Raw genomic sequence first — 14,744 nt, 5'->3', positions numbered from 1 at the left:
TTTACGAGGGCATTACGACGAATAGTTTCCTTCCGCTTTACGAGGAATTGACTTCCTCGTAAACGTAACTAGGACTTTACGACGAAACCTCCGTTACGACGAGCGTTTAACAACGAAACGCGTATCGATGTTAATTCGTCGTAAAGCCCCTATTACGACGAATTTACAACGAATACCGCCCTCGTAAAAAATATGTTTTCTTGTAGTGCTATATCATTATAGTCCTGATTACCTGAATAGAAACCTTAGATCTAGCAACCATCCTTCCATCAAACAACTCTCAGTCCCATAAGAACAACTACCTTGTTCGCCCCTGCAAATTTACTATATCTACTGCTTTTATAATCTATTAGCCTAGCTTAATCACATAACTGTTAGATCTTTTGTGTGCCCTAGCTCCCTGTGAATTCGATCCATAAGTGCTACAATTCGACCTCTTATTTGAGAGAGTATATATCACTCCTTAGGGTAATTTGAGTGATATCATGTACTTAGAGAGACGAAAATGCTGACTGGTTTCCGTAATCTCTACATAACGTAGAATCTAGGTCTAGTCTAGCAAACTAAGTTTTAGACAATTTTCTCGGCCTCATTCTATTATTCTTTATTGTTCATGCAGATCTTGCGAATCGATTCAATCTCTCTCAAGACAGAGGAACGGTTTCCATGAGATCAACACAGCAAGCTTAGCTCTCTGCCTCCTCGAAAGAAAGAGAGAACTCAATACACGCATTCCATCTTAAAACCAACTCATCCCATCATCGTCTTTAAATCGACCCAAATCACTGAGCAGTTTAATCTTCAGAAGAAGAACAGATGGGACATGTCACAAGATTGGTTCAGCCGTCCTCCTTTGTAAGATACTCGTACTCCCATACTTTACAACTTTTTGTTTCGGCATCAAAATAACGGTTTCGACAAAGCAAACTCTTATAGCCCTTGACAGCAAAAACTTAGGCAATACAATGCCTCATAAAAATCGTCAAATGGTAAAACGAAACTCTAAGATTTGTCTAAACGCTAGGGAAAAGTTGAACCTTCAAACAACATAGTCTCAAAAAATTCTACAGCAGCTCTTAACGTAATTGTGTGTCAAGACAGCCTGTACAAACTTCAGAATAATAGCACCAAAGTATTAAGGTATATAACCTGTTCGACTTAACAAAACTGATCTCGTATAACCAAAAAGGGTTGCTCCGAAATTTCTAAGAACAAAGAAAGTGACGGATAAGTATCAAAACGATTTGCGAGAAAGAACGCACAAAGGAGTGAGCAAACAAGGAGAAAACTTTTTCCTCGCTCGTTGACCAGAACTCCCGCTGGTTGACCAATTTGTCCCTCTCAGGCAACGTATGTACCCTGAGCGTTTCCCATAAAACCTAGAAAACAATTTCTCGAAAAAATCATAACAAAATAACTTTCGTAAAAACTCGATGAATTACACAAAAAAATTTCACGGATGATTAGATTGAAAACGAAAATGTTTCTAGTCAAATCTGCAGAAACATCACTCGTAAAACATTACTCCGACGTTTCTTGACAAAGGTTTTCCAGATAGTTTTCATAAAACCGGTTACCCACGACTTTCATATAGCTAAATCATTTTGTACGAGATAGTCTTCGGAAAATCACAATTTATCAGAAACAACTTGGCGGAAAAAAACATGACAGAGGAAAAAATACTATTACCTCAAAAACTTCACAAGCAGTTATGAGCAACAAGCTCCCATTACTTCTACACGAAACACTCTCGGAGAACATAATGCAAAGATTCTTTCGTAGAAAAATGCACCAAATTGTATAGCCGGACCGAGTTATATGAAACAACTTTCGAAAAACAAAACAAGTTTTACAAAACAATAGTTAACATGACCTTCGTACATAAAAAGCAGAGCTATACGATTCGTCTTTCAGATACAAAGCTAAACTGTCTCTTTTGGCGTTACGATTGAGCAGATAACCGCCCTCAGCCTTAAGGCTCATAAGCTTTAACCACACACTCCTTGGCATTACGGCCGGGGATTTGGTCTCGAGCCTCTTCGGCTTCATCTTCCTCAGTGATGACTAAAACAAAGTTTGGCGAAGTCTTTCAGAACAATACATTTTACTAAAACATAGTTTGGCGAACCACTGGTTCCCGGCGTAGAAAAAGTTAAAAAGTGTAGTAAAAATTATCTTTGATCCATGACTAATGTTTAACTTTTAAGTCAAATACTAAGCAGTACATTTTTACAAAAACATGTCTCTCCCGATGAACTACTGGTTCCCAGTGGCGGAGGGAGGTAGGGAGTAAGGGAGGCAGCTGCCCCCTATGAAATACTGAAATAATTACTTTTCTATTGTTCATTTGAGAATTATATGATTTTAGTTGTGACTTTTTTTCTACTACCCCCTATAAATTGAAGATAAATTTTAACTGCCTCTGGTAAAACTTTCGTTTGGCTCCGCCATTGCTGGTTCCCATCGTAAAATAAAGGTTTTATTCTTTTTGGAATGAACGGAATAATCGTCTCCACAGGCAGACCTTCTCACCATACTCCTCTATTATACTAAGCATAGGCTACTTAGCCTTTAGGCATTGCCTTGTAAAACAGTTTCCTTCTCATGCTTTTAAATAGTAATCCTTTATAAAAAAATGTTCAGTCAAAAAAAAGTTATTAGTGTAGTAAAACTCAAAATAAAAATGCATTTTAAACCTCCAGTGTTGTCATAAACCCATCTGGATTTGGTGTTGAAGAGTTTTTTTTTTGAAACACTTAGAAGAGTTTCTTAGATTGTAAGTATATATATATATATATATATATATATATACATATATAACAATGAATTAATACAGTATTTTGAAGATGCATTTAACCCTAGCTTGGTACATTATTTATTTTCAGGTTACCAAATAATGATATTGTCTTCACCACTGATACTGGTGAGGAGTCTAAAGCCATCATGCTGAAACGAAACAAAAATGATAATTGGTCTGGATTACCAGAAAGATCAATATCAGAAATCCTAATAGAAAATGAAGTAAGTTATTAGTATATTTAAAAAAATTAGAGACGTATTGAAACATCAAAAACTTCTCAAAACATCGTACATTAAGAAACATAGGGAATATTTTGTTTTGGTTTGGTTCTTTTTTTCTTTTTCTATTAACAGATTTAAATAAATTGCGTATCAAAAAAATTGTTTAATTAAATTTAAAATTATAAAATAACCCTGTGCACAGCTCAAGTCAGACTCTAGTTATATATTAAATTTGTCATCTTCGATTCTTGTATTTTAGCATCAAAATTTTCTCATTTGATGTACGTTGTGTAGATAGAATCTTTAGTTTATTTGGTTTATGAGTATAATATAAAATCCGAACATAATAACTTGGGCAATTCTCCATAATAGCCTCTTTTTAGCTTTTGTCTCAAAAATGACATTGGAAGCTAAAAATCACAACAATAACCTTTATTAACTGTTCAAAAGACTATAATATCCTCGCTTTAAATTAAATAAAACAATTGAAAAAAAATTCAGAAACATCTTCGATCTCTCTCACGGCGACGAACGAAACGTCATCATCTCCGACAAAGAACATTAACATCATCTCACGGCAACTCCGATTTCTTTCCATGATCCCCGGCAAAGAACATTGTCATCATCTCCGACGAAGCACGTCGATTCTCCAACGACGCCATTTCCGAATGATTATGAAGTCTAGGGTTTTGAGATTCAAATATGGGGCTTCTATCTTCAATGATAATTGCTTGCGTTTTAGATTTACTTGAGAACTAATAAGTTTGCTTTGCTGTATTAATCGAATAGATTTACTTTGAGCAGTACAAAAATCTAAGGTAATGCATCTTATATTCTCGGAAAAGTATTTGTGTTGCTGGGATTTGGTTATGCCGTTAACATGTTCGATAGAATGCTTCTGAGATTGGATATTTAGTAGCACAGAAGTTAAATGCTGCTGTTGTGATCAGTAGAACTGTTCTTGGCTATTTATTTCCATGTCTGTGTGTGTTGATGTTTTAGTTCTCTTGTTCCTCTAGAAGTTATAGCTTTTTCTTGTTAAGAACACATATAAAAGTTATAACTTTTTCATGTTCTCTTTATTCGCAACTGTAATGTGCCTCATTAGACTGTTTGGTACTGTTTGTAGCTGAAGAGAACCACTATTAACCCGAGAAGTTGTTCTGGTAAAGACAAAGCTCTGTTGCGTTTGTTGTCCAGCGAGGGAAATGTCCTTGGAAGTTGTTGGAGCTCAAATCAAAGGCTGCTGAATTGTGGAAACACAAAGTTTTGAGGTAATGTACCTTTTGATTTTGTTGTTTTCTAGATACAGTTGAGCTACATCTGAATCAACATCGTTTTATGACATTTTTAGTCTCTTCTTGCTTGGGTTTGTGAAACTAGTGTTTTTTAAGTTTCAGGAAAGATTTGGGTAGTTTCTAGAAAGCTTTCCCGAAAATATGATGTTAACAAATTTGAAAAACTTTTTGCTTGGCTTACACATATTGATATCTTTGATAGGCTTGTGAATTTGCTTATGAGTTTTTTGGTCTCTTGTTTCTTGTGCTTGTGAAACTTTTTGGGAATTTTTATTATTTTAGGAAGGACTGTTTAAGATTCGAGATACCTTTCTAGAAAATCCGATTAAAAAAATTTGGCTTGTTTATGCAGGACAGTAACACTATGGGAGATTCATTACATCATTAGAATGTTTGGTACTATTTGTAGCTAAAGAGAAACGCCGTTACCTGAGAAGTTGTTCTGGTAAAGACAAAGCTTTTTTGCATTTGTTGGAGCTTTAATCAAAGGCTGCTAAATTTTGGGAACACAAGGTTTTAAGGTAATGTACCTTAGATTGTGTTCTTTTCTAGATAATGTTGATTCTGTTTGATTATGTGGTGGTATTTTATCTGCAATTTCAATGTTCCTGAGTGTGACTGAGATGAGTTTGCTTGTAAAACTTTGTGGGGTTTTTGTTTTTGTTTTTTTTTTAATTGTGGGAAGGTATTTCAAAATTTCAGGATAGCTTTCCAGAAAATCCGATACTAGAAAAATTGAATTTTGTTTGTCTTCGTTACGCAGGGCAGCAACATGATGGGAAATTCAGTACCTGAAATACTAGCACTACATGAGCTCAAGTATCCTATAAGATCACAGCCAAAGTCAAGAGTGAAAATAAACCAATACTTGAGCACTGCTTATATCAAAACTGTCTAGGTATTCTGAAGCCAGAAGAGTTAGATAGAATCCTTGGACGTTTTTTTCATTTAGATTGTTATTGAAGAATTTTCAGGATGTCTTGAAGCATTCTGTAATTCTATCAAGAAAATGTTAAAATGTGTTATCATTGTAAAACACATATTATATTCTATCTAGGATAGCTTATGGTAATTTTAGGATGGTATAGGAATATAATCCATTGATTTGTATTCAATTAAAAAACCGATCCGATTCCAAGAAGAATCGAACGCGGGTTGAAGCAAGTGTTTTATTAAGTTTCGTAAAAGAGGGGGTTTAGCCGCTAGGCAGAGGAGAATCATCTGGTAGTAGCTAAAACATAAATCTATTTAACCGTAAATTTTATATAATAAATGTTGGAAAGAATTTGAAATTTCTGGATGGGTTTCCAGAATAGTCGAATATCAGTGTGTTTCTTTCTAGCAAACAAGTTTAAACTAAAAAAAATAAATGAGATCAAATTGTGAAATTGGAATTTTGGAGAGAAAAAGAACAAATATACATATACCAGGATTGGAACCTGAGATCTCTGGGAAAAGGGGAATAAAGTGTAGCCTAAGCCACTAGGCGAAGTGTGTTTCACTTGTTTGTTGATGTAAGTAAAAGAATATAATCATTGAGTTTTATTCAATTAAAAAAATAAAAAAGCTATCCGATTCCAAGGGGTATCGAACGCGGATTGAGGCAAGTGTTTTACTATGTTTCGTATGAGAGGGGTTTTAGCCTCTAGGCTGAGGAGAATCATCTGGTAGCAGCTAAAAAATAAATTTATTTAATCGTAAATTTTATATTATAATTGTTGGAAAGAATTTTGGAATTTCTGGATGGGTTTCCAGAATACTTGAATATCAGTGTATTTCTTTCTAGCAAAGAAGTTTTAACTAAAAAAATGAAATGAGATAACAAAAAACTAAGGGCTGATGTCTGCATATTTTGGATATTTTAAATTGTGATTTGGAATTTTTAGAAAAGACGCAGTTAAACCTAAATTTTATATTATAAAAGTTGGAAAGCATCCAACTTAATCAGGATAGGCTTTTAAAAATATATATATATGTGGTATGTTTAAATCAGGAGTTATCCTGATTACTTACAAAAGCTTCCAAAAAGTTTTGGTATATGCTCATGCACATATTTCTTAACCACAAAAAAAAAAAATCCTAACAAGACAGCTTAGTGGCAGGCATCCCCCACGAGCAATTGTCACCAACACACCGCAATACAACTCTTGACTTGTTAGAATAGATAGTCTTATATTCAAACGTCCACTCTAAAGCCCACTTCTTCATCCTCAACATTAACTCTCCCTTGCTCTTAAAATAGCTATTCACTTTAATAGCGCCAACTCCTCTCGTTGTTGGTGAATAGTGGTTTAGTCAAACATAAACGAATATATTGACAAACGTACTTATATACCATATTTAGGATAGCACATAACGTATTTAGAATGGGTTTCCAGAACTTGTTTTTAGTGCATTTAAGCAAAGTCCCAATTATATATGTCATGAGTTTAGCCAAGATATCATGTGTTTAGCTAATATACACCATATTTTTCTTGAAAAATGTTTTCTTCTTGCATATCTCCATCCAACATAAGATCCACATTTAACAATCTTTTGTTTAGTTCAGACTCTGTTTTTCAAAAAATCTTTTGTCATGAATGTTGACTTGGTTATGTTCCTGAAGTTTCATAAGAAGATTGCAAGGAAATCAATTATTTTACTTGTTGAACATTTTCGGGTTCTGAATCTAATAGGAAAGCATGTTACATAATCTGGATAGCTTTAAAGAAACCAAAAAAATAGAAAAATAATGTAGATGAAGAAAAGTCTTGTTCGGTGGGAGATCGAACCCGGAGGGAGAGTGTCTTTAGTGTTTCGGAATGTTAGCAGTTTAGCCGCTTGGCTGAGGAGAATCATCTGTTCATGTTTAACACATAATTGTATTTAACTCCCACTTGTGTATCATAAATCAAGGAAGGTATTTCGAATCTTCTGGATGGGTTTCTAGAATAAAATATTAGTTTGTTTTTTTATAGAAAAGTTTAAACTAAAAAAATGAAATGAGATTAAAAACTGAGAATTTGATATATGCATATTTGGTAAGTTTCAAATTGTGATATTTTCAGACAAATTGTGAGGAGAATCATATGTTCATGTTTAACACATAATTGTATTTAGCTCCCACTTGTGAGGTTAATGGATGTACATGGAAGAAGACAAATTCTCTTTGTTGTGTTTCCCTTTTTTCACCTGAATGATAACGTAACAATGTCAAAGTGTGATTGCAGGTCTCAGATGCTTTCAACAACAACCATTCTAATACTGACACCGATAACGCTGGTGATAAAAAGCTTAGGGAAGCTTGTTGGAGGCACAACAAATGCATAGGTATCAACCGCTAGCGTTATGTTGTACCTAAGCTGTTTCCTGATGAGTTTTGAAGCCATACCAAACATCCTATGGATTTTTAAAAAGTTGTCGAATTTCTCTCCAAAGTACTCACTTCCTTCCCAATCTCTCAAAGGATTGTCCTTTTTGTGTGTTCCTCATGGTTCTGTAGTTTTATGCTAAGCTTGTTTGCGGGATATGTCTCTGATAGGCTAATTTAATACCAACCATAGTATTTCATCTGCAAGGTCTTAATCATGTTTGGTCTCACGTCTAAGCATTTTGATACAATTCGATGTTAACTTTGGAATTTGAAAATTGCAGCCTAGTCGTAGTAGAAACCTTGTGGTGAAAAGCCTATCTAATCAGGTAAGATCCTTAGTTAATAATCTCTTTAAGATAAATGTTTATTCATTTCTTGAGAAAAGTGTTATTTATTTTCGGAATGGCTATCCTAAATTTGAACAAAGTCTTCCAAAAGATTTCAAAAAAGTGAACAAGGCAATCTTAAGACAATCCTTGTTCCGGATGGCTATCCTAAATTTGAACAAAGTCTTCCAGAACAAGCAAGAAGAACCAATCTGTATATGCTATGTTGATACACTTCGTCTCCAAGAAGAAGCAATCTCTTGTCATAACAGAACTGTAATATCTCTCTTAAGTTAGCTTCAGTGAGACACTAACCAGTTGGGTTTATGGGGTTAATAATCACCATTGCCATTAACCATATGTCTTAATCAATAAAGAAGCTTCTGCATTAAGAGTTCTACTCACTGTATTCCTTGTTAACATCAAGTCTCCAGTTATCAGTCTCTTCAAAATAAGGAACAAGATTTGCCTCCTAACAGAGATATGGTACCTAAGTAAAGTGGTTAATGTGGAACTGGAACCATAATCTACCAACCATGAAAAGCTTATCAGCCTAATAAAACTAAACAAAATGTCTCATATGGGAACAAGGTCATTACTCCATCTTTTGGTCCTACAATAGAGTTAAAGATTTGCATCACACCTTTTCTAGTTCCATCAGTTAGAAATATGAGTGTTCTGGTTCGTTCTGGTTCTAATGATAAGAAGTCAAAGGTCTCAGAATATGATCTTTCTTTCACAAGAGATCTGTTTGAAGCTATTACCATAGATATCTATTATGATGTTAAATGAACTCAATAACTTCCTTTTGAACTCCTGGAAACGTCTTTAGTCAATGTAAACACTTGATTAAAAAATTAAAGCAAAGAGCAACCATATCACGAAGAAATGTAAGAGGCTTATGTCCTAATGCATCAATGTTCCCAACATTTATGAAATTGATCTGTTACATATATTTACATTCTATATCTTCAGGTTGATAATAAGAGCAAGTGAAAACTAATGATTTTGCTAAAGGCATAACAAAAAGGTGTTACCTTTATGTCTTATTTCTAAAGCTCAGAAACACGAAAATAGAATTCGCCGCTGATTACTTACAGTCTTCATGATTTCATTGAGGGACTCATAGTCTAATGGCTTGAAAGACATTTTCAGAATTGAATTTTTACACAAAAAGCAAACACGTTTAGCTCGATTACAAAGTGACAGCGAAGATGATTACGAAAGAGATGTTGACGATGGAATGAGAGGAGATGATGACGGACGGGTTGATCGCGCTGGAGATTATGATGAGGGCGGAGATGATCGATGCCGGAGATGATGAAAGCGGAGAGGATCGATGCCGGAGATGAGACAAGTTGTCGTCGTCGCTTCTGTGATTTCAATTTTCAGAAAAAATGTAATTTGAGAAAGAGAATGGTAAAATGGTAAATGACCATATTAAATAAAATATTTTTGTGTCTTTGGGCTTTGGAATCTAAAATTGGGAGAAAAAGTTCATATAGGACTATCTAAAACTATTTCTCTAATAACTTCATCAAGCAACTTTTGTATCTACATGTGGTCACTCTTATCTCACATAAACAAGCGCATGCAATACTCTCGTTCAAACACAACAACCAATTTGGAGAGAAAGAGAGTGAGAACCTTTTGAAATCAGTTGGTCAGTCAACAGCACAATATTACCATTTGTACAGAGTTCTTGATTTTATGATGATTAAAATGTGAAAAAAACTTTTAAAAAAAAACTTTTTACTTGTGTTTAATTCAACCAAACGATCCATTTGTTTGGGTAAACAATAAATGCTTCTTTAAAAGAAAAGTTTCAACTTCCCGTCACATGAAAATACATTAAAAGTGTCGAACCTTTTGGTTGCAGAGCATTTAATCAGGAACAGTTCGAAACTTTGACAAACAAATCGACATCCGAGGATTGTAATTAAGCGGAATCGAACCAGAGAGAAAAGGTTTCCTCCGGTACACGTCTTCTTCTTTCATTTTCTTGAATGATTCCTCAAGTTTAGTCCATGACCCAATTCTTGGATGACCCCTTAAATTTACATACGAAAAGTACTTGATTCTAGGTTTCGTTTTCTTTTTCTCAATCAGCTTTGTACGACCCATTAATAACATCAAAGCAAGACTCTTTCATGAAGACCAACTTCTCATTTACGGCCGATGATGATGCTGCTTCGGTCTCTTCAAAACAACTAGTCTTGCTTGCATCTATTTGTTCAGGCATTCTCATGTGCAAACTCGTAAGTCTTTTTCGCCCTTAAGGTCAACGATGCATGTAAGAATACTTGAAATCATTCTGGTTTGGGTTTTTTTTTAAGGTTTATGACTTTGCTGCTTACATAAGTCCTTTGCGCTTCAATGCTGCTTATCCAAAACTTGACAGCAAAGTTAGAATGGAATGGAACAACAGGTTTTGATCACCTTACCTCTTTAACACTGTTTGATCACCTTACCTCTTTTGAGATACGTAATTGAGTTAAGGGATGTTTTTTTTTCCTTCACAGGGGATTCTCAACGCTCCATGCTGTTTTTTTTCTGTGGCTTCAATCTACCTCTTGGTGATATCGGATCAGTTTGATGAGAATGTTCATGGCGATTCAGTCGTCAATAGTACAACAAGTTTATTGGAGGCTGTAATGGGGGTGAGTTTCTTAGGCAATAAGATCATCTCCTTCTTCTGTCCTTTTTTCTCTTTGCATTTGTTACTGATGATATAGTAACGTTAATCTCTTAACAGATCTCATTAGGCTATTTTATAGCAGACTTAACGATGATCTTTTGGCATTTTCCTACTCTTGGTGGTATTGAGTATGTAAGTATCAAAGCATCCTATAATATTTTCCATATTCGTTAAAGAATTAGCATTTAATTGAGGTTTCCTTTATATAAAGAGTGAATGGATTTGTATAAGCTCATTAATGTTTGTTTTGCTCTGGTTACGTATTCAAGGTTTTTCATCACTGCTTATCAATGTTCTCCATCATTCTCTCTGTCACAAGTGGACAAGCACAGTTCTACATATTCATAGTTCTCTTGTCAGAGGCCACAACCCCTTTTGTCAATCTACGCTGGCGAGTTTTCCGGATTTATAGAAAGTCCCGTTGCTGGTTTTAATGACATGTGGCCTCTAACTTCGAGCGTGTTAATGATAGGTACTTGGATACTAGTGGTCAAAAATGCTCTAAGGCTTACACACTCAACGGAATTGCCTTGTTCTTGGGTTGGCTGGTAATTTTTGATAGACCAAAATAAATCTCTCTTTTCTAGTATCTGAGGAAAAAATGTATCTGTTTCTCTTTCAGGTCGCGAGGATCCTTGTGTTTATCTACTATTTTGTTCACATGTACTTCCATTTCCATCAGTTAGTTTCAATGCTGACCGTGAATAAAACAAACATACATTTTCTAGAGAGGAGAATCTAAAAACTTTTATTTTTTCTGTGCAGGTGAAACAAGTGTTTCCACTAGGATTTTACAGCCTTCTTACGGTAGCACCGGTCCTGTCTGTGATGAATCTTCTTTGGTTCTGGAAAATCACCAAAGGATTGATCAAAACAATCTCCAAGGCAAGACACAGGGAGTGAAGTTTGGTGATGGTCAGAAAAACTCAGATTGACCTGGACAAAAAAGATTTCGATTGCATTCACTTTCAGAAAAACTCAGATTGACCTGGACAAAAAAGATTTCGATTGCATTCACTTTCAGAAAAACTCAGATTGACCTGGACAAAAAAGATTTCGATTGCATTCACTTTATCTGTCCATGAAAAAAAAATTATTGATGTCAAGTTGTGATGTATCTTTTTTATCAAAAAAAAAAAAAAAAAAAAAAAAAAAAAAGTTGTGATGTATCTTGTAAAAGCCTTTCGGATTATAAACAAGACTGTGCCAAGCTATGGGAATTTTATATTCAGAACCGTCAAATGATTCTTAGGTATTCAACCTGTAAAGTTTTAACCAGAATCAATATGTTTCAGGTCAGTCAGATTTTAGTGATGCTATATTATCATTTACAGCAAAAACGGTTTAGGCTTGGTTTAGTGTAAACCGAGTTATGATGGTGATTCGAATTGTTAGAAATCTATTTTATTAAAACTAAATTACATGCTATAATTAGAAAGTTTAGAGACTGAATATTTCTTCTGTTATTATTAATGATCAAAGGGGTTCCTTTATATAAGGATTACAAGATGAAGATAAATGGAAAGTATCCAAAACCTAAACACACTAGGATTAGGAAAACTACTAATACATAATAATGGAAAGATTACATTTACTAGGAAAAGGAAAGAGTTTCCTTTTCTCCAAACTTTGTGGCCGTCTCTCTCTCTCCTAAAGTCGGCTCTCTCTCTCCTCTCTCTAGGGCTTCGGCCATCTCTCCATCTTCTAGGTATTGGACCGGTCTTGGTCCGGGCCTGGTTAATGGCAATCCACTCCATGATTTATAACACTCCCCCTTGGATGCCATAACCATACAGGATTTGTATTACGCTTCATGTTGCCTCATTAAAACCTTATCAGGAAAACCCAGTGGGACAAAACCATGATGAAGGAAAAAGAGTACGACACGCACTACTCTCCCTGATGTGAATCTCACTGTAGGTTTCTACATTTTACGCATCTGGTGCGTGATCTTTCCTGTATATGTAGGAAGGGAGTAATCGGCCAGTTTCATTACTGAACCATAATTAGACCACTTCGACTTCTTAGGTCGTTTCTTATGTCTTTTGACATTGAGTGTCCCGGTAAAGCATGTGTGCTAAACAATGTGAACCATATTGTTCTCGGGGATCACTATTGGGTATTTGTAAATCGTGTTTGCATGTGTCCATAGTCTAGGCGTGATCGTCTACTCTTAACTCTTTACTTTGATCGGACAAACTAAGTACTTATGGACAATGTAGTAGACATGGTTATCATGAACCTGTGTCTCGATCTGGCCGATCCATGTCTGGGTCATAGACCTCGTCTATATATGTCCACTACTTGTCTCATGAGTGTTCAAGATCAATGATCATTGCTGTGAGTTTATAATCTCTTATTATGGCTCTGCGGCCGAACACTCTCATGGATGTGGACATCGATTTCTTTGCCTTAGGCAGTACCATATCTATCTCGAACATTGTAGTCCTTTATCCATCTCTTGATGGTGTCTCATGACCTCTGTTGCTGTGGATTATATCACACACTGAAATATATATTATTAGGTCATAGATATTGGCTCTCACAAGCTTATGGACTACAATACATTTCTATCCGATTGATCTTTTGTCTCTACTAGCCCGTGATCAATAAGAAGGGTCAGACGCCTTTTAGTCTTAAAAGCCGGACGCGTCTACTCGAGGAGCCAGACGTTCTTTGCTGAAGAGCCGAACGCCCTTAAACGGACAGAGTCGGACATCTTTAGTTTGAAGGGCCGGGGCCGGACGCTTTTGATCGGACACCCACATAGATTTATTCTATGCCTACTAACCTCTTTTAGGTTTAGTATAACCACAAGGAATTTCAAATATATGGACTGTATTGGATTGTCTTTTATACAACTCCAAGATCCATGATCATGCGTGATCAATTTTTTTTACATATATATGCAGCTGCTTTTGTTTCAGTCCATGAATCAGCTTAGAAACGAAGCTGTTCTTTCATCTTATTCAGTGATCTATATGCTTCTGACTACATCATTTGTATCTAATATCTTTCTTATGACCCGACCATTTTCAATTTCGAAAATCTGTAGCAGCATCCACCACATAGGAGTTTATCTCCTTATAATCTGTTCCTTTGATCTCTGTGAGTACCTTGTGTAACAAGCTATATTCTAATGATGTTAAGTAGGAAGACATGAGCACTCTTAGACCTCGTGATCATGTGCCTTCTCTCACGGAAGGTCTATCTTGTATAGACTCTATAGCAACTTGATTATGTCTCTTCTAGTACATTCATTTGGTGTTAAGTTGGTTAGTCATTTCTCGGGTCAGTGTCTGGCATTTCGATTAGCTTCTCAATTAGCTAGCTTTATATAATCTTTCTTTGGACGTCTTAAATCATAATGTATAGTCCGAGGATCTTTGCCAAAACAATGATGGTTAAAACCATTCTTATCATTCTTTTACTTTTTTTGTCCAGCTTATATAATCTTTCTCCTTTAATATTGAATATCCAGATTCATTTGTTTCATGCAATCCGTACCTGGCCACTATTTGATCACCCATGTTTTGGCTCTCGGTCATTTTTATTTCGTGGAGAAGATCTTATTCTTATATATTCTCAATCCTCTTCTGAGGTTCCATCTTTAGACGGCACATGTATGTATGTGGTGGTTTATTCAAAATCTCTTAAGATGGTGTATGTTTGGTTTTATGACCCGTATTCAATCTGAGATGGGAATATCTATGCTTACTGATATGGCCTGATGCATATTATCATTCTATACATGTAAATTCATAATGTCCCCCAAGCTTATAGACTTTAGAGTCTTAGTCTTATAGATAATGGCTTACATGACCGAACCTTTTATAGGTAATGGCCTCTTTGGCCGGTTATGTCCCTTGCGGCCGACCTGTTCATAACATGGTCTCTTTGGCCGAGTAATGGCCTTATGGTTTGGTCGTTTTAAAACATGGCCTCTACGGCCGAGGAATGACCTTTTATGGCCGAGCCATTTATAACATGGTCTTTAGACCATATTGGTACACGAACTTGTAGTATTGATCATGGGTTTATCCTCTCTC

General features: G+C 35.5%; 1 protein-coding gene across 1 annotated transcript; it reads left to right on the top strand.

Annotated features, from left to right (window-relative positions):
- Nucleotides 1-9,835: 9,835 nt before the first annotated feature.
- LOC106316915 (transmembrane protein 56-like) lies at nt 9,836-11,827 on the top strand. Its single transcript, XM_013754778.1, is given in 9 exon segments — nt 9,836-10,255; nt 10,334-10,425; nt 10,520-10,545; nt 10,548-10,657; nt 10,753-10,827; nt 10,965-11,086; nt 11,168-11,243; nt 11,318-11,377; nt 11,461-11,827. Coding segments are annotated over 9 exon segments (807 nt in total). The 5' UTR covers nt 9,836-10,147; the 3' UTR covers nt 11,599-11,827.
- The last annotated feature ends 2,917 nt before the right edge of the window (nt 11,828-14,744 follow it).

This window comes from Brassica oleracea, chromosome C9 (genome assembly GCF_000695525.1).
Source record: "Brassica oleracea var. oleracea cultivar TO1000 chromosome C9, BOL, whole genome shotgun sequence".
NCBI classification, from domain to species: Eukaryota; Viridiplantae; Streptophyta; class Magnoliopsida; order Brassicales; family Brassicaceae; genus Brassica; species Brassica oleracea.
This window is presented reverse-complemented; position numbering and strand designations above follow the sequence as displayed.